Source organism: Podarcis raffonei, chromosome 3 (genome assembly GCF_027172205.1).
Source record: "Podarcis raffonei isolate rPodRaf1 chromosome 3, rPodRaf1.pri, whole genome shotgun sequence".
Lineage (NCBI taxonomy): Eukaryota > Metazoa > Chordata > Lepidosauria > Squamata > Lacertidae > Podarcis > Podarcis raffonei.
In genome coordinates this window covers 108,203,434-108,223,211 of record NC_070604.1, presented here as the reverse complement: position 1 = coordinate 108,223,211, position 19,778 = coordinate 108,203,434, and the positions used below count along the sequence as shown (strand labels likewise).

The window sequence follows — 19,778 nt, the reverse complement described above, 5'->3', positions numbered from 1 at the left end:
GTCTCCTTGCACTTCGTCGCCGTCCAGTCCAGGCGGCAGCGGCGGCGCTGCTGCTGCTCCCCCTGGCGCCCGCCGGCTGCAGCTGCAAGTGCCCGCGCTGTCCTTTGTGCAGCTCGGCCCGCCCGCCCGCGGGGAGTGGACGAGACGCGCGGGACGGACGCCCCCCGCCCAGTCCGCCGCGTGCCGGGGCTGTGCGCGCGTGCTCCGGGGATGCTCCCGCCCGGACGCCGGTGGCCGCGCTGCCGTCGCCGCCGCCGCCGCGATGTGCGGGGGCTCTGACGCCAGGCGGGGCGTCCTCTGAAGGGGGCGAGCCATGAGGGGCGGCCGGGGGCGAGGGCTGGTGGGCGCGCTCAGCCTGTGCCTCAGCCTGTGCTCCTTGGCGCTGCTCGTCACGGCCATCTTCAGCGACCACTGGTACGAGACCGACCCCCGTCGCCACCGGGAGAGCTGCGAGAGCCGCGCCGGCAGCGCCCACTCGCCCGAGCAGCGACGCCGCCTCCTGCCGCTGCCGCACTTGCCCTTGCGAGGCGCCAAGCGGCGGCTCCCTCGAGGAGGCGCAGCTCCGGCTCCCGCGCCCACCGGCGACTTCCCGCCGCTGGAGAACTGGAGGGCCCTGGTGGGGCTCGGGGTGCTGCAGTCGCCCTGCGGCCGCCCGCTCTTCGCCACTTACGCCGGCCTCTGGAGGAGATGCTACTTCCTGGGCGTCGACAGGGACCTCGACAGCTTGGTGGAGAGAGGTAAGGCGGCCAGGCGGGTCCCCCCAGCTCGCGCCCTCCCCACTTTCCCCTTCCTCGCCTGCTGATGGAGTGCCCCCCATCACAGGATCACCATGCACGACCCCCTTATCATTTCTTCACTGGGTTCCCTTGCCTCTGGCACACACCTTCTTTGTCCCCCGAGCCAAAGCCGTCCTTTCGCCCTGTCATCCCCGAAACATCATCCCTGCACCCTTTATAAGACCTCCGTGCAGAGTTAATACACCAATATCCTCTCCTTGCCGCTGATTTTGGGCACCCCTTCGCTCCCCCAGTTTGGAGGAACCAAGCGTGTTCCTGAGCGTACGCACCGACACTTGGTTTTGCACACAGCCCTAGTAACATCTCTAGGCAAAGTCACTTATTGGGTGCACAACATCGCTTAATACTGCATTGCCTCTTTGTTATTGCCCAGACCCAGTCTTCCTCTTCCACTTCAGCATTGTCTTCTGTCATTCCTTGCGCTCCTCACTTCTGGTTATTGGCTTTATTCTCTCCGCTGCACCTTCCTCACACGATGCTGTCCTGTAACTCCCTTGCATATTCTTGCTTCCTACCCTTCCTCCTCTTTCTCCTGTGGAGCGCATAGCAGGAAGGACATCAGGAGAACCGCTCAATTCATTAGGAACCAGTGGTGTGCATCGGTGATGGAATGCATGGCCGAGTGACTGTGGACTTGGAGAGTACATTTCCTTAAGTAGCCATGATCCTTCCATCATTTCTCAGTTAATGGAATGCATGGACCACACAACCACAGCACATGGTTAATCTGTAATGTGCTTCTCCATCGATCTCCCTGTGTGCCAGGATAGTGGCACTATGCACTTTAGCACTCCAGACCCTGTTCCTCCTTATTATTCACACATGTGAATGTGTTCCTCAGCACAGAACCATTGATAATGCCTTGTGAAGCCCCCATTTGCCATATCATGACTCCAAGTTATTATGTCTCCATGCCCCATTCTCTGTCGTTATGTCAAAAAAAACAACACAGATCAAGCCTTTAACACATGTATAGTAGCAGTGTGTGTCTTTTCCCCACAAAATGCAAGCAGCCATCCAGTGGTACCATTCATCTTATTGCATCTCTACACACCGTGCAGGTTCTTTCTCACTCCCTGTGAATCCCCTTTTCTTCCTGAAAAGGCTCTTCAGCCACTGCACTCTCCTCTTTAATACAAAGGCACTGTGACCTTCCCTTCACAATAAATGGATACTGTGTCCTGGCATGCAGAAGCAACATTCACTTCCCCACCAAGCACACAGAAACCACAGACCACCTTTCTGTTGAGGTATTAGATAGGCCTCTTAGCCCAAGAAACTAGCATTTTGACCTTTTTGTACTCATTCCTCCAGGAGGCAAAACTTAAATCTGCTTTCTGTTAGGTGTTTAGCAGACCCATTATGTGATTCACCCAGCTACTGGACACCTAATAGTGTTGGGTTGCAAAAGGTTGCACCCCCAACCCCAACCCCCAGTTTTATGAGCTTCTATTTTTGGATGTAAATTATTATCAACAACAGTCAAAAAAAGGGGAGGGGGAGAGCAGAGTATTTAAATGTGGCCAAAATGTTAGTTTTACCAGCACAATCACTCTGTGATTTCTTCTTCACTGTCTTCACTGCCCACCTTCAAATTATGCTTAAGCCCGAAATATAATCCCTCCTTATCCTCTTCTCTGCTGCTGTAGGTTTTGCTGTTCCCAGCCGCCTTTTGTCCTCCTCCCCAAATGACAAGCCCATGTGAGCAAGAGAGGGATGTTCTGATCTGTGTAAATCTTAAATATTGGTGAGTTAGCGCTCCAAAAGTGGAAAGTGGAACGTTCCAGTGTCACGTTAGTTTGAGAATCAGCTTACATCTTTCTGTCACTACACTGCAGGGGAGGGGAACCCTTTGAAGACCAAGAAACACATCTCCTTATGGGAACCTTCTGGGTGCCACATGCCATTGGTGCTGGGTGGGGCCATAAGCAAAAGTGGGTGGAGCAATGACTTGATACAACTGGCTAGTTTTACATGTATTCACACAGGCAAGCAAGAGGCATTAACAGAGCTCAAGGACACATTCCAGTCGGGCAAAAATGCTCAATGAATATGCAAAGTAGAACTGGTGAGGAGGGGGCATGGCTGAGAAGGGGCTGTGGTCTGGAGAGAGTCCTAAGGGCCACATAGAGATGACAGGAGGACTGCTTTTGCCCCTGGGGCTGAAGTTCACCACCCCTGCTATATTTATTTGTTTGAAAGTGCTGTTTTCATGCTGCATTTATTTGTTAGTAGAGCCTTTACCAACCTAGTGACCACTTGTTTTGGGCAACGATGCCTGTGAGCCCCAGTCTGCTGATTTGGTCTGAAGGGAGTTGTAGTCCAAAATGTTTGGTTGGGGAGGCATCAGGTTGGCAAATGCTGATTTAGTATGTGGCATGCTCTGCTCTGCCTTTATTAAGTTTGAATTTTGCAAAACTGCCAATTTCAGACTGTACTTGATGGATATACTGTAGTACTGTTTCTAATTAGTATATCTTGCAGCACATTCCCTCTTAGGAATGACCTGTTTCATGCAAACCCATGTTTGGAACCACTTGGGGAGTAAAGTAGCTTGTGCGGGGAGGGCTGTGCTAGTTAAAGGTAGATAAGAGGTGGACAGGGAAGGGGTCAAGCACACTCTCCTCTGGCTTCTTCTTTCCAAACCCACTTCCTGTTGTGCTTTTTTCCCTGCATGTGTCTAAGCATTTTAAGGAAGGGAAAACTCAGCATGTTGCTAGACTACAACTTCCATAACAACCAAACATTGGCCATGCTGTCTGGAACTGATGGGAGCTGGATGGAGTACAATGACTTCTGGAGGGTCAAACCCCCCTCCCCCCAATACTATAGAGAGAGAAAGAAACGTAAAGGCACAAAAGAAGATGTTATGTTCTGGGATAGCTCAGTTGGTAGAACACATGACTCTTGACCTCAGGGTTGTGGGTTTGAGCCCCACATTGGGCAAAAGATTCCTGTGCTGCAGGGGGGTTGGACTAGATGACCCTCATGGTCTTTCCCAGCTCTACAATTCTATGATTCTTGACACAGTATACTTTACATGACAGGGACTGCAACATTCTTTTGAAAAGGACAAAGAATCAGAGTGAAATTGGTAGGAGTAGTAGCAAGAGGAAGACCTTTAGCTCAGAGGCAGAGCATCTGCTGTGCATGCAGAAATTCCCAGATTCAGTCTCTGGCATCTCAAAGTAGGGATAGGAAAAAGATCCCCCCCCCCCACATGCCTGAAACTCTGGAGAACCCTTGGCAGTTAGTGTAGATAATACTTAGCTAGCTGGGTCAGTGGTCTGACTTGATATAGGGCAGCTTCCTATAGAGATACAATTATCATAGTAGTTTAACAGTCAATCCCTCTTCTCCGGGAACTCTGGAATATGAGCTCTGTACGGGAATAGGGGTCTCCTAACAACTCTCAGCACTCTTTACAGACTACAGTTCCCAGAATTCTTCAAGGGAAGCCATGACTGCTTAAAGTGATATAATAGCACTTTAAATGTATGGTGTGAGCGTGGCCTAGTTGGTGGCGATCATAGTGTCTCGTGGTAGAAAATCCCACGATTTAACTGTGTATACGGTATAAAGAAGTCCTTCGTTCCAGAATGCACCACTAGTGTGCAACAGCATTTTGGATCAGGAGCTAGCCACAAAGTGGTATTATGCCTACAGCTGTGGAGAATCACTTACGTGCAGTAGATCTGCCAGGAAAATGGCATAGCCTACTCCAAAGTTTCTGCATACAGGGAAGGAAAGCAGAATGGAGCCAAACTCCGGGGCTGATACTTCATAGCACAATTCCTTGAATTGGCTGAGACATTGTTGCTAGCCCAGCGGTGACTAAAAGCTGGCTCAAATGCTAAAATAAAGCAAAAATGACTTGCTGTCAGGAAAACATCAAGCATACAATTGAGATACAAGGGTCAAGTTGACCCAGGAAATTTATACTCCTCCCGGAGCAGAGTCAGCAACATAAAGAAAAGCCATCTGAAAAAAAGAGTATATTTTTCTTTTATTTATTTTTGACAAAATAATTTGTATTTTTGTACTGAGCCTCTTGGAAAAGCAAGTTTCTTTTGATATACATAGTTACAGTGTTTATTCCAGTAAATAATAAATGGTGCCCACTGATCCATCAATGATACTGATATAAAGTACCATCAGCACCATTTTTCTCCTTGAAATATCAGTCAGTTTGTCCATTTCCGTACTCTCCAAAGCTTTTGTCAGATATTCTGTCATTGATGGTATAGTTTTCAGCCTTCCAGTGCCTGGCAAAAACAATCCTGGCTGTAACCAACCGTTCTGAGATGAGAAATCTTACAGCACTTGGATATCTTATTAGCTAAACAATTAAATGATAGTAAATTCTGATTATGGGGGTTGCTTATTTTTACTTATTTATTTGCAAAAAACCAAAAATATGTACTACCAATGTTAAGAAAACATCATGACAATTAATAGCATAAAATGAACATTAGAATTCCATTCATAAAACAAGTACAAAATACATCACAAATCAGAAGATCAAATTAATACATCAGCATAGATGGATTACCCCTCAGGGGAAGCATGGGTGAAAAGATGGGAGTTTTATGATGAGTTTTAGTACTGTAGATGCCTGCCTGATGTTTATTGAGGCACACTCCAAACTCTAAAGGGCAGGTGACACCACACTTAGTCCCAGATAACTAAGACAAACCTCGAGAGCATATGTCACTATCAATCTCTCCTGAACATCAAAGTTCCTGGACAGTGGTATACAAAGCAAGGCATTCCAAGAGGTAACCTGGTTGTTCAAGACCATAAACTTGGCCTGGTAGCATATTGGCAGCCAGTGCAGTAGTGTTGATTGGGTACTCACTCCAACAGCTTTGCTGTGGTATATTCTGAATTAGCTTTAGTGCACTGTGAGATCAAGAGGAGGTTTCAAGCTTATGTACTTCTTCCGCTCTTCTCAGCATGCATAGAGCTGGGCACTACAATTGAGTAATCCTGTTTATTTCAACATGGGATCTCCTTTGTCCCTAGATATCAAATCCACTAAGAGAATTGGGCTCCGTATCTAGGCTGTGGGAGTACAACTCCTATCAGTCAGAGTTAGCATGGAGTGGTCTGGGATGATGGATATTTCTGTTTGTTCCAGCAACATCTGAAGGACCAAAGGTTCCCCATCCCTGATCTAAGCAAAAGGGAAATCTTGCATGCAGAGAACCTTGTGGTGCCTGGTTTGGACCTTCACTTGCATGGCAAGGGGAGTGAGGAATGGAGCAGCAAAACAGCTTGTGAGCCCAAATACCTTTTCTCCCTATCAGACTTTTGTTTGCCCCCTCTGTGGGCTAGTTCAAGACCTACTTGGTAATCAAAGCCTCTATATCAAAGTTATCCTTTAATTTCAGTGGGTGTGTTCTGAGTAAAACTTAGTTGAATGCCATTCTGGGTTGCTGTATCTTCTGACTCCAATGTTCTGTTGTTGTACTCTTATTTTTGAATTAACAAAACTAAAAGAAAAGGAAGTTTCATTGCACTAGCTGGACAACTGTTCTGATATCCTATATCCTAACTGTTCTGATATCCTATACTGAGGTTCTAAGGCTTCCCTTTTTTGCTACTTTGTATATACTTTGTTGTCTAGTATAACCACTATTCTTCATGGAAGACAATCTTACTCTGCTATGAGTGATTGCCAAATATAACCACTATTACTCCTGTTTTCAATATTGAAAGAGATGCACATACCCCCATTAATACTGCTCTCTTTCCCCCTCTGGGAACAAATAGAAAGCCTAGTCAGTAGGCATTAATGTCATCATCTGGTTGTCCACTCTGGAGTGTGGCATTTTGCTTACAAGTGCAAATGAGGTCCCTCTAAGACAGTCAAGTTTGGGAAATGGAAGTTTACAAGGTGGTTAAGTAGTTAAGGTTGTGGGCTGCACTGCTAGCTCACTAGGTGAGTGAGAAAAGGGCAAGATAATTCTATCAACAGCACAATTACTTTTTGAAAAGAGTGAAAAAGGCGGGGGCATGTTTAATGCAGTTTCATTTAAGGAGCTTACTCGCAGCTACCCATTAAACTTCACAGCTGACTACTGTTTGAAATCAGTATTCCCTGCATCCAGCTCAATGCTTTAGCCTAGGCATCAGCAATTGGAGACCCCAGGGTCTCCAATTCACATGTTTGTATTGCCCCCTTCTCCCCTTCCCCTACAACTGCCACGCCAAAGTTAAAAGAAATGTGCAGAATGATTACTTTCCCTGTGATTTGCTGGGACACCTAGAAAGCCTGTTTAAAATAGCTCCCCTCCCCCGAGTTTAAATTAACATCTTAGCTGTAGTGGTGGCAATGCCTAGAATATCTCACTCTGAGGAAGGACACTGTCTATCCAATCCCCAGAGCAAGGCAGGAAGGAGTTAGAGGGGACGGCAAATAAAACTGCCAGCAAATGGGGGGGGGGACAAGAAGGGAGGAGAAGAATAATTGGGAGAGGGGGTGCCAGGAGGGAAGTGTGGGGTGTGGTGGGAAAATCTCTTGACGTGACCAAGTCCAAAACCTCTGGAGAGCTCCACTTTGGGGAAGGCTGGTGTATAAATACATAAAGAATGTAAAATACTTTACCCTGCCAAGCAATGTGCAACACAGTCTTACAGAAAGAACACAAGAAGAGCCTGCTGGATCGGGCCAATGTCCCATCTAGTCCAGCATCCTGTTCTCACAGTGGCCAACCAGATGCCTGTGGGAAATTTGCAAGCAGGACCCAAGTGCAAGAGCACTCTCTCCTGTGATTTCCAGAAACTGCAGTTCAAACACATAAAGCCTCTGTGGAGTCAGAGCATAGCCATTGTGGCTAGTAAACCCTGATAGCTTTTACCTCCATGAATTCATCTATTCCTCATAGAATCATGGAATTGTAGAGTTGGAAGGGAAACCAAGGGCCATCTAGTCCAACCCCCTGCAATGCTGGAATCGCAGCTAGAGCATCTCTGACAGATGGCCATCCAACCTCTCCAAGTTGGTGGCCATAGTGGGAGTGAATTCCATAGTTTTAACTATACACTCTGTAATTCCTAAATGGTGAGGGAGGGAGTGAGCTCTCCTGGGATCCCTGCTGATAGTTCAACTCAAGGGTGTTATAGGTGGCAATGTGGCCCAGGAGCATAAAGGCCAGATCAGAGTTTGAGACTGATATTTGGTGGTTCCATTTGGGTTCAACTTTTCCTCTTCCATTGTTCTTCTCACATCATGCTAAGAAATAGCCTTCAACCGTAATGCTAATTTTTAAAAATTCAGTAATAAAACTAGGCAATGAGCTTGTAGGTATCACTGAGATTTCAAAATGGGTTTAAAAAGAAAATCATGATGGTTGCAGGCTTTCTTTTACTATGACATGTGGCATGTTATAGCAGCTGAGGCACAAGACAACAATCTTCTTAATGAAATGTTTCAGTGCAGTTGCTCTGAAAATGCAAACATGCATTCACTAGATTGTCTTGAGAATTGTGTTATAAATTGTGTTAATTGTGCTGTGCAAACAGAAATGGTGGAATTTTTGTCAGCCTCAGTCAAGGGATGTACTTCCCTATTAGTAGCAAAGTGTAAAAATAGATATTGCTTTAAGTGCTTTCATGATCATAATCGGCAGAATCATTATGACATTTCACTGCTTGTTTCTCTAGGGAGAACATTTAATATTTATATCTAGCTACACCGTACAGCAGAAGAAAATACCTTCTTTGCAATAGATGCTAGGGTTTCTTGGGCTTCTCCTACTAATGATCCTTCCATGCCTCTGATAATACCCCAAATACAGTATCGCACATGTTGTAGCAATTACTCTTCACAGCAAGGAATGCCCAGAATGTTACTTGATGGAAATCAGCATTTCTTCAGGCTTAGTCTTTCTGCTGGACAATGGAGATATGCATCCCAGGCACTAGTAGCCAACTTGTGTTGCTATATTTGGTAACTAATCGTCAGCCATGACAGGCCCTTGGCTGGTTCTAATGAAGATAAATTAGTGCATTGCCACTTCTAGGTTCAATGGACTGCTACTAATGTATTCAAAGGATTTTTTGTTGTTGATGTTCATACTTGTAGCAATGAACTCAGACGGAAAGTGAACGATTCCCCTTTGACTTTTAGCTAGGGATCAGGGAAACAAAGCTATCCTTCAAAATCTGTACTACTCAATATTTTGTGATGCAGTTCTCCAACAACAAAGTTGTATTAAAAAGCTTCTATTAAAGTGTCCAGTAAAATGCATAAAAAACACTAAATTTAGGTACCACAAACTAAACATAAGATCTGAAGCTATCAAAAGTGTTTGTGATGCCTTTCTTTTAATTCTGCAATCAATATTTCTTCCCTTGCTCTTACTTAGTTTTACAAGCACAGCTGAAACATCTTCAGCTTCTTCACCTCACCCTTAGTCTCTACAGCTCTTTTTGCTCCATATTTAGTCCAGAACCTCAGGCTTGCTTGCTTGTCTTTTTGAGACGTTCCAGCATAATTTAACCTTTCACCTCCCTGACTCAATGGGCTCTTTCTTTCCATGCAAGGGAGTTATGCCACAGTTGGCATGTAACAAAGAATTGCAAGGTTTTATCCCTTGGATGCAAATCTGCTTGTTCCAGTTTCTTAGTTGGTAACAGCCCAGATGTGCCAGTTAGTTACTGAGCACTTTGCTCCAGCAGACTTCGCAGAGAGCTTTCAGCATTTATGCAAAAATTGGTCTGAAGGACATGCTTCTGTGCAATAGCGGAACGGAAAGTACACATCGTGCAAATGAACCAGATCCTCATCATCTTGCAAAGTGGAGAGAGCGGTGTAATTGTTGTAGCTGTGTGTGTGTTTAGAACACCATACAGCTATGGTGAGGCATTGCCATATCATGCACCAGGAACAACTCTAGAAGGCATATGTGCTGCCACCACAAGGCCTCTGGGAGAGCCCAGAGGAACTGTGTGTGCCATGCACTGCAGCAAGGTACATCACATGTTCCTTCAGGAGGTTGTGTGTCCACAGATGAAAGCACTGTCAGGCAGGGTTAGAAATCTGCCAGTCCAGAAGAAAAGCTGGGAAAATAGAAGGGTTGAAGAAAACTGTTCTCCAGCTTCCACATTTTTTTCCACACAGCCCCCTGCTCCAAAGAAGAATATTGATAATTGAATAATTTCAAGCTCAAAATAATTTTAAAGAGATTTTAATTACTTTCCCCTTCAGATTTCTATAGTAGAATATGTCTAATCTTAAGCACAGCCTTTTAAAGAATTGGAATGATAAAAAAGTAACAACTTTTCCTAAAAACATACCCAAATAGCTTCTTGTCAGTTTCTCTCCCCCCACCCCTTACGTCCACATCTTCACCTTACCAAAAGTAAATATCATACCACTTTAAATAGTTATAGCTTCCCACAAAGCAGCCTGGGAATTGTTGTTCATTAACTGTGATGGGAGTTGTTAGGAGACCCCCATACTCCGCTCACAGAGCGACAATTCCCAGAGTGGCTTAACAGGCGATGCCTCTTCCCAATGAACTCTTGCTCCTTGCTCCCACCCCAGTTCAGAGTTCAAACTCAGTTGGCAACCCAGGCTCCAATTAAGATCTCAGTGCGACTTGTGCTTTAGGTCTCATGTACTTGGCTACCCCCATGGCTCAGTGCTGCCACAGATTTGGGGTTCGTTCTAGCTGGCTGACCAATTATCCACCCCTGACAGTTACTGCCAAACTCAGTGTCCTTTTTTGAGACCCTTCCTGGAATGTTTTTCAAGCAAGACTGAAGAGATTGCTTGAACAAACCCCCATACTGAATAAAATGATTTGGGGGACCAGTTATTCCTGTTTAATAAAAAGGAAGGTGCACTCTTCAATTGTCTCTTGAGGCAGACAGATGCCAGCAAGGAGGCATAAACAATAACCCACAAATATTGGATAGTCAGGCTGATGGGTCTCTAGTTGCAGAGGTTTACTGGCCACCCCTGTTGGCATGGAGATAGCCTGAGCAGAATGCAAATATGGACATTCTGATGTCATAAACAAGTTATGCTCAAAAGTCTTGGCAGAGTGAGAGGCAGTTAACAGTCAACCCACATCTGAGCTCTGGCAAGATGGATCATCATGGCAGGTGATGGATATATATTGGGGCTATATTCAATTTTATTATAGGGGAAAAGTGTTTGGGAATGAAGAGGCCTTTTGACACTCCCCCCGCCCCACCAATAACATTATTTGGTGAGCCAACAACTTCTACATGCGAAATGGCAAGGAAGCCTGGAACGCAGTCTAGACATACTGGACTTTTCAAAAGGATTTTAAGGTATTCTGAATTATTAAAATGCTATAAATGGATGAAAGGAAGTGGGGATTGGAGGTGAGTTTATTCACAAGAGAGGTTATCAAATAACTTTGGATATATTGGATCAATTATATTATAAACTTCTGGAAACAGGCTTTCAGGCCAGCCACACACAGCTCTTAAATCAGGCATAGGGCATGAAAGCAACAATAAAATTTGCTGGAGTCTTGCATTGATGGCTCTCTAGTAACAGGGACTTATTACTGTCCAATGCAGTTGGCATGGAGATAGCTTGAGCTGAATGCAAACATAACATTTTGCTGTCATGAATGATGTCACAGCTTAAGCTCAAAATTCTTGGCAGGTGAGAGTGAGTTAACAGACCAAATCTGAACTCTGGCAAGATTCTGGATCTTTGTTAACAGGTGATAAATTTATTGGAGGGAGAATTGTCCATTAATTTTTATTGGGGAAGAGTTTGGGAATGTTTTGTAGATTGGGTTGTCAGTTCTTAACCTACCAACAAGTTTAGGTCAGTCAATACACCTTGCCTATCTAAACATCTACCTTATAACTGCCTATTTGTGTTGATTCTTGTGGAAGCCATAACAGTTGTTAGGAGACCCCTATTCCCCTCACAGAACTATGATTCCCAGAGTTCCCTGGAGAGGGACTGATTGTTTGGCCACTCAGAATATATTAGCTCTGTGAGGGAACTAGGGGTCTCATCTCAGCACCATTATCAAACTACAGTTCCCAGGATTCTTTGGGGGGGAGCCATGACATTAAAGTGTTATAATAATGCTTTCAGTGCATAGTGTTGACATTTTTTCAGTCCTTGACTCTTTATTTCTTGTTTATGGAATATTGTCATCTCATCTGACTGGTAGCAGCTCTCCCAAGTCTTCAGGCAAGGATCTTTCCACAGCTGTCTACCTGAATTCCTTTTAACTGGAAAAACCGGGAATTAATCATGGTGCTTTCAGCATATAAGGCCTGTTCTTGATGAACAAGAGCTAACTCCCCCCAAGGCCCAGCTCTATATTTTGGGCATTGTCAGAATTAACATTTAAAAGTAGAATAAATAGGTAATGAAATTATGTGATCTAGCTGCACTTCCTGGCTTTGTGTGAGGGTGCTTAAGTAAACTTGGAAAAGGGGTTTCTAGATGACCTGTTTATTGAGCATTTATCTTGATTTGTTTGTAGGGAGATTAGATGATGTTTGCTATTTAATAAGCATGCATTCTGATTTGTTTATGAGGTTAGATGATGTGGCACAAAAGCAAGTGTTAGCCCACACTTGCCTGTGCATCTCCCCCATCACCTCCCTTATCACAGAAAGTTCCCCCTTTTGGGGTAAGTGGGTTTATTGCCCAGGGCATCCCAAATAACTACAATTGCACAACCCACATTTTCTGGTAAGTAACTGAATCCCACCCCAAAATAGTGACTGCCTGGAAGCACCCAAAAAGTCCTGAATGGGCTGATCGTTTTCTTCCCTCTCCTTCCTAGAGTTGTTGTGACAAAACCTGCAGGGCTTTCTTGAGGGACAAAATTGACGCTATTGATTTAAGCCGTTCTTCCTCCCATCTCCATTTTATTGTCATACTTCCAGTCTCCTCCTCCTTTTCACTAGAGTCTTCCCATTCAGGTTTGGCTGAATGCTTACAAGTCAAGGAGAGACTTGTAGGTGGTTTTCCTGCATTAGCTGTCCTCACCCCTACACAATCCTGACAATCTCATATTTCATATTTTAAAATTCTAAGGAAATAGTCTAGCCAAGAAGCAAGCATTTTCAAGCCCATGATTTTCAGTGGGAGAAAATAGAACACATAAATTTAGTTCTTTTGTTGAAGTCAATTGTCCTAATCCATCTTGGGAGTTCTTTTACACTGAGAAGAAACCAGCCTTCCATTTGCACAGTGAATAATAATGCATTAATCAGCATGCCTATCTCCATCTGAGTTACAGTCCTCATGTGGGCCCTACTGAACAGGCTTGGTGCATTTTTTAAAATAGTTAAGGATGAGAATCTGCATCTGGGATTGTGAAGTGCCAATAGTTGCCTGCAATGTAAGTTGAATCAGAGCCAATAGATCTTTTTAGTTTTCATGGTTGCAGAGCTCTGGTTGAAAATTTAAGGGCATAGGGCTGGAAACAATGCGGCAAGTAGCAAGAAGCTTAAATGACTTGTGTTGCACAATATACATGTCACAGATCTGGACCTTGCAATAATAATCTGAGGCCCTTTGTGTGCCTTCACGAGGGGTCTGGAAGGCGGCAACACAAGAATGGGCCTTTTCTGTGGTGGCTCCCCATTTGTGGTATGCTTTGAGGGAGGCTTGCCTGGCACCTAAAGATTTGCAATGAAGACACAAGGCAAAAACATTCCTCTCCTCCCAGGCCTTTGGATAATTAAACCATCTGTGGCCTATGGCCTTTTAAGCTGTGCATGTTTGTGGGTTTTTGTTTCATTCATTATGTTATATATATTTGTGTTTTTATACTGTAAACTGCACTGTTATCCTTGGATATATAAATTTAAGAAACAAACAAATCCCATGTTTGCAAGAACATCCCAGCATGAGGCTCTGGTTTAATTAGGTAGTGGATCTGGTAAGAGTTGGCCACAAAGTACTTATAAAGTTGTTTTGAGTGACTATTGCAGCTCGCTTCTGATGTGCAGCAGGCTCCAAACTCCCTGTATGAGCACCTTGTGGAGAAGTATGACCAAATTTGCTTCCAGGGCTAGTTAATAGTCAAGGGTGATTTGAAGTTTGCTCAGTCAAAATAAGAAATAATTTTTTACCCTATGTCTCAATAAAGATCTGACATTATGTCTGCCAACCATTAAATCCTTCACTGACCCATTGGTTGGCAAAATGCAAGCTTATCTCCTGTTATCACTGACCCTTGCCAAAATGGTGCTTCACTTAACACTGATACTTGCCAAAATGGACCTATCATGAATAAAACTATTTAAAATATTCATAGTTCATTTTATCTAACATTGCATGTGTAAACCGTATGTTCTTCGAATAAATCTTTGTAGCTTATGCCGCAATATCCTGCAATCAGATGGTGTTCTTACATTCCCATAAACAAAACTGTGAATAACTTAGTAAGTACTATAAATATTTCAGCAAATTCCATTTTAATATGGGCATTAAGTAAATGTTTGCTTGGGCGCCTGCAGGAAAATAGGCAAACTTGCAGTTAAGATGCATGAAACCGACAGCTGCTGAAGATCTAACATCCAAAATTCAAGTGGCAATAAAATTAATCATACCAAGGGAATTCGGACTTGTGGGCCCACCATACCAAAGAGGCTGGGAACCACTGTTCTATTTCACTGTATGATTTCCTCAGTTTGTAAAGCGGGATGCTATAAGGGGTATCTGGGAGTCTAGATGTATTGCAAAATAATCAGGGGACCAGAATGATCCCACTTCTCTGCCCCAAGCAGAGGAGTAGCTAGGGGGGCACACTGGGTACCGTGGGGGGCGGCACTTACTGTGGGGCCTGCAATACGTCCTAGCCATGCATCTCTCCTGCGAGTGACAAGGTGGCTCGGGTGCCTGCTGGCTCTGTGCTGCCCGAAACGGTAGTGTGGGGCTTGCATCTGCTCACCACCTCCCCCTCAGCCGCCCTACAGCTGACGGAGAGGTGGCAGGTAGACTACATACAAGCTTTGCGCTGCCCGAAATGGCAACATGGGGCTTGTGTCTGCATGCCACCTCCCGTTCAGCCGCCCTACAGCTGAGGGGGAGGCAGCGGGCAGACCCCTTGGAAGCATCATGCAGCGTGCCCTGCCCCGGCTCCCCCACTGTGTGTGGCTCGCCCTGGGCACAGAGCACAGGTGCCACCCTGGGCACCCAAGCGGCTTGGTACGCCACTAGCCCCAAGTCAAAATTGACATGGGCCACAGCAAGGGGTATTGTGTAAGCTGCTTCCAGGGCTGCAGGGGAATCCTGTCAGCAAAAAGTAATGACTATCCATGCCAGAAATCTGATTTGGACTGGCACCCCCTACACCGTGAAAGAAAAATCTTGCACCCAAGGGAAATATAATGTACAGCTTCATTGCAGAAAGGATCAGTATGCTAGTATGAGAGAGGCAGAGAATTGTCCTCTTCTACAGAGAGTTGTTTTGATTAAAGATGTTAACTGGCCTCTTCTGAAGACTTGAGTCCTTCCACAAAGGATCCTCTTTGTTGCACAAGACCCTCCCCTTCCACCAATGAAAGGAAAATGATTTTTGTGTGGTGAGGAATTGGCCTCCTTTGAACCCAGTTCTTCCAAGTGGCTTGCCCTTTGCTTGCATATTATTAACAGCAGATTCCTCACTGCTGAAGAGCTTCACTTATTCATCCTCGTTAAATAGAATTTGTTAATCATTTCTGCCCTTCCCTTTTGTAAAGGTATCACTCAGAGATGTACGGCAATCAAGTACCACTTCACTCCACCAATACGCTTACGCAACATCCCGTTCAATTTAACCAAGACCATCCAACAAGATGAATGGCACCTGTTACGTAAGTAGTTAGGTTTTCATGATGCTAAATGTTGTTATTTACCCATTATAACATCCCCCCCCAAATGGCAGTCCAGGTCAGGAAACTGTGCAGCATCTTGCAAAACCAGTCAGCTTTTGTTATCAAGCCCAGCAGTGACAGAAAAGGATTGAAAAGGCCTCAGGAAATTTCTCCTCTGATCCATGCCCAATAGCCTAGGCAAAGAAAATAACCTCTTTACTTCTAGAAGTGCATCACTGCACAGTTTCGTTAACTTTGATTGTATTATTATTTTTTTAAAGGGGGTGGGAGAAGACAAGGGACAGGCAGGATGGATTGATACTTTTTAGGGCAACAGTGGTAAAGAGAGATCAATGATAACTACTTGTACGTCACAAATGGTGACCTGTAGTTCAAAGGGGAGAAAAGACCACCGAACAGATGGATATTGTTCCCAATGCATTTCTAGGCAACTGTTTTATCAAGGGTGATTTTTTTATGCTTAGCGAAAACACTTTGGTATGCTGCAGAAAAACGTGTCTCACTTTTTGTTGATAGTGGGTATGTACGGATATCTTAAAGTGCATTTTTTTTGTATTCAGAATCCATTCCAGCAGAGTTCAAGGGGCTTGTTCTCAGAAACATGTGCATATGATTAGACCAGTGTTTGCCTACTCGACGCCCTCCAGAGGTTTGGGGCTACAGCTCCCATCAATTTTGCTGGCTGGGACTGATGAGGAGTTGGAGTTCAAGACACGGAGGAAACCCGGTTTGCCAAGGCTGAATTTTAAATTGTGTTACTGATGCATATTTAACCTTGTCCTCTCTCACTTCTGGAAACAGATCTAAGAAGAATCACAGCAGGATTTCTTGGGATGGCAGCAGCTGTTCTCCTCTGTGGGTGCATCGTAACTACAGTCAGTTTCTTTTGGGAGGAAAGCCTCACACAGCACGTTGCCGGCCTCCTTTTCCTTATGTCAGGTACTATTTCAGCTCTGCCTGCTATATCCTTATGTGTGTCAGGTTTTACTCCCATCTGTTGGAAGAGTTGTACCACATAATCTGGCCAATGAGTTTTCACATTTTGGGCAGGTCAGCACTGCAAATGTAAATGGGTTTGATTGCTTCCCTCTTCCTTATCTGATAATCTTAATTCTACTAGGGAAACTAGGGATCTTTAATAGAATTTGTGGTTTCCATACAAATTTGTAGCACTGGGGGAGAGAGGTGAAACCACAGAAAGATGCTGGAAGTAGAGAAATTAACCAAATGGTACAATGGTCAGGGCACTGGAAAAGAGAAAGACTGCCTTTAAAAATACTAAATGTAAAAAAAAAGTGTATTTTTCTACACAAACACACTTTAGCAATCATACATCCACAAACGTGTGTTGAGCAGTTGTATTTTCCAGTAAATTCCCTGCAACAGTTTGAAGTTTCACATTCCCCCTCCTTGGTGTTGCCGTGTGTGTGTGTGTGTGTGTGCGCGCGCCACTATGTATTTATGAAGCTTTCCTAATTCAAGGTGGTGGGGGGGGGGGCTGAACCTCCACATGTTACCTAAGACCAAAGGAACACACCAGAGTCACTTATTCTGTAAACAGACCTAAACAGGAAGAACAATTCCTGTGGAAGAGCTAAAATAAAGAGGATTGTGGTGCCTTAAAAATGTAGGAAGAGCCCTGCTGGATCAGACCAAGGGCCCATCTTGTTCTCACAGCGGGTACCCGGTGCCCATAGAAAGCCCACCATTAGGATCTGAGTGCAGCAGGACTTGTGATTCCCAAACACAGGAACTCAAAGACATACTGTTTCTGACAGCGGAGATAGAACACAGCCATGAATTTGCCTTTAAAGAATTCACAGATTTATTACGCTGCAAGCTTTTGTGAATCATAGAGTCCACAAAAACTTATGGTAAATCTGTGAAGCCTTGAAGGTACCCTAAGCCATTTGTTTTCATGCTGCTAGACACTAATGCCTCTACACCTCTGGAAGTTGTGGGGTGGGATGTATGACCCTCTTTTACACACTGCTAGTGCTTCTAGATGACATGGGAGGCTGTGCTTACCTTGTGATGCTTGCTAACGCGTTAGACCTGGAAAAAGTAAAATCTCCCAGCACTTCCTTCTAGAAAAACAGTCATAATATTTCTCATCCATTGCCCACTCTCCTCCCACTTAAAAAAAATCTTATTCAGGCAGAATCTAAAATGACATTTTGAGGGGGTGGAAGCTTCTTAGCGCTGCAAATTACTGAAAGCCAAAAGAATGGAAAGACCATAGAAGGGTTTGTTTTGTCTACTCTTCCCATGTCTCTTTACAGAGCAGGGCTGCAGAAACTTTTTAAGCTGCTGGGCCTGATATTTATCTCCCTCCACCCCTGCAGCTCATCTGGTCACCCTAATAATTGCGCTTAATAATTATTCAAATTCTGATGACGGGCTAAGTGCATGGAACATGCTCACCATTACTCTTGTAAGAAAACAATGCCTGTTGACTTCTGGTTTCAAAATTGTCTATCTTTTATTTGCCTTGCATGTCTCTTGATGATTTTATCCTGGGCTATTTTGAGCTGTTAGTAATTGCTGATTGTGCACATTTGGTAACCATGACACTGTGATTTTGTCTCCTTTGCAGGCATCTTTTGCACTATTTCTCTCTGCACTTATGCAGCAAGTGTCTCCTATGACCTAAACCGCTTACCCAAATTTATCTATGGTCTTCCTGATGACGTGGAACATGGATACAGCTGGTCTATATTCTGTGCTTGGTGCAGCTTAGGACTCATCGTAGCAGCAGGATGTCTTTGCACCACTTATCCACTCATTAGCAGGACAAAGATTAGCCATCTAAAGTCTACCAGAGACTCTTCTGTATGACTGCTTATCAGGGGATAATCCCTCCCCTTGAAAGGCAACAGGTGAAGAGTAGTCTTCAAGGATTTATAAGGGAGCTAAATTCATAATTCCAAGCACAAATGAAAACAAAACCCTGTCCCTTAAATACCAAACATTGTGTCTTACTAGCCAGGAAATACAGAGGATTTCTTCTCTACCTTCAGGGTGGCTGAAATAAAACGTTCAGACAACTGAGTTCTTGTGGAACTGATGACTGCAATTTAGCACAGTGTATATGCACACATCACAAGCGAGACAGGGCTGTTCTCACTCTGATAAGAAACCTGCGTTGACAATGTAGGGCTGTTTTATTTAGCAGAGGTTTGTACATAAGGTAATTAACAACCAACAACAACAAAAAACCCCACAACTCCCCAAATCTCAACTCTATTCCCCTATTACCCTCCCCAGTCTTAGGTTGTAATCCTATACCCACTTACTTGGGGGTAAGCCCAATTGAACTCAGTAGGACTTACTTCTGAGTTGACACGTATAAGATTGCACTGTAAAATATTTTAGACTTTAAGTGAAATAAACCTTCTCCTTTAGGTATCTTAAGTGGTTACGGAATGGTATTGTGTGAGAGACTGTGAAGAGTTCTGATGTTGTGAGTGGATGGGCAATTTGTTTTAGCAGTAATGTAGGGAAGGAGCTGAAGGGGAATGACTTCCAGAGTGCGGGAGGGGGACCTCTTCAGTAAACCAAAATGCCACTAGCAGTCCCTGTAGTAGAAAAAGTTTTAAACTACTCATTTGACTATTCTGCGGTAGCTAGATTCCTGCTTTTAATGTATCTCTCTGAAATACATTTTGTATTTCATAAGAAGCCAAATGCCATGTATAAACGAGTTTAATTGTACAAAAACAATTATATGACATTTAATATTGTTGGAAGTAACATCTGTTGTACAACCTCAGCCTCTTTGTCTAAAAAAAAAAGTTTTGTGGTAGAACTTCTGTTGAAAGTGTTTGTAAAAATTTCCAAGTGAGTGACTTGGAAATGGGTCCTTCTTAAACCGTCATGTAAGTTTAAGACAAAAATACAACCTCGAGTTAAAAACTCTGTCTCCAGTTATGTGGCTATACTACTTTGCATTTTTCTAAATAACATCCCTGGAATTTTACACCATTCTGAAAAGCATACTGGAATTTTCCAGTCAAGTTTATTTTGGTTTACTTCTGAAACAAGAGGAAAAAAAGAAAGCTATTTCTTCCAAAGCAATTAAAATTAATACAAGCATAAGGGGTAGGAGTCCAGTGAACCAAATCAGCAGAACCCCTG

The 19,778-nt window shown here is 44.0% G+C and overlaps 1 protein-coding gene across 3 annotated transcripts; it reads left to right on the top strand.

Annotated features, from left to right (window-relative positions):
• Window positions 1-249: 249 nt before the first annotated feature.
• On the top strand, window positions 250-19,561 carry TMEM178A (transmembrane protein 178A). Of its 3 annotated transcripts, none has more exons than XM_053383523.1 (4): window positions 250-737; window positions 15,507-15,620; window positions 16,443-16,580; window positions 18,238-19,561. In XM_053383523.1, exons 1-4 carry the CDS (start codon window positions 314-316, stop codon window positions 18,477-18,479), a joined length of 918 nt encoding a protein of 305 aa, XP_053239498.1. In that variant the 5' UTR covers window positions 250-313; the 3' UTR covers window positions 18,480-19,561. The 3 variants fall into 3 exon arrangements, with proteins under 3 accessions (XP_053239498.1, XP_053239499.1, XP_053239500.1); XM_053383524.1 differs by lacking the exon at window positions 250-737 and adding an exon at window positions 10,825-10,913; XM_053383525.1 differs by lacking the exon at window positions 250-737 and adding an exon at window positions 10,970-11,159.
• The last annotated feature ends 217 nt before the right edge of the window (window positions 19,562-19,778 follow it).

Excerpts from the sequence above, each read along its gene's own strand:
- TMEM178A (XM_053383523.1), top strand. The coding sequence starts at position 314 with ATGAGGGGCGGCCGGGGGCGAGGGCTGGTGGGCGCGCTCAGCCTGTGC. Across the intron at positions 15,621-16,442 it reads AGATGAATGGCACCTGTTAC|ATCTAAGAAGAATCACAGCA; the intron begins GTAAGTAGTTAG and ends TTCTGGAAACAG. Across the intron at positions 16,581-18,237 it reads CCTCCTTTTCCTTATGTCAG|GCATCTTTTGCACTATTTCT; the intron begins GTACTATTTCAG and ends TCTCCTTTGCAG.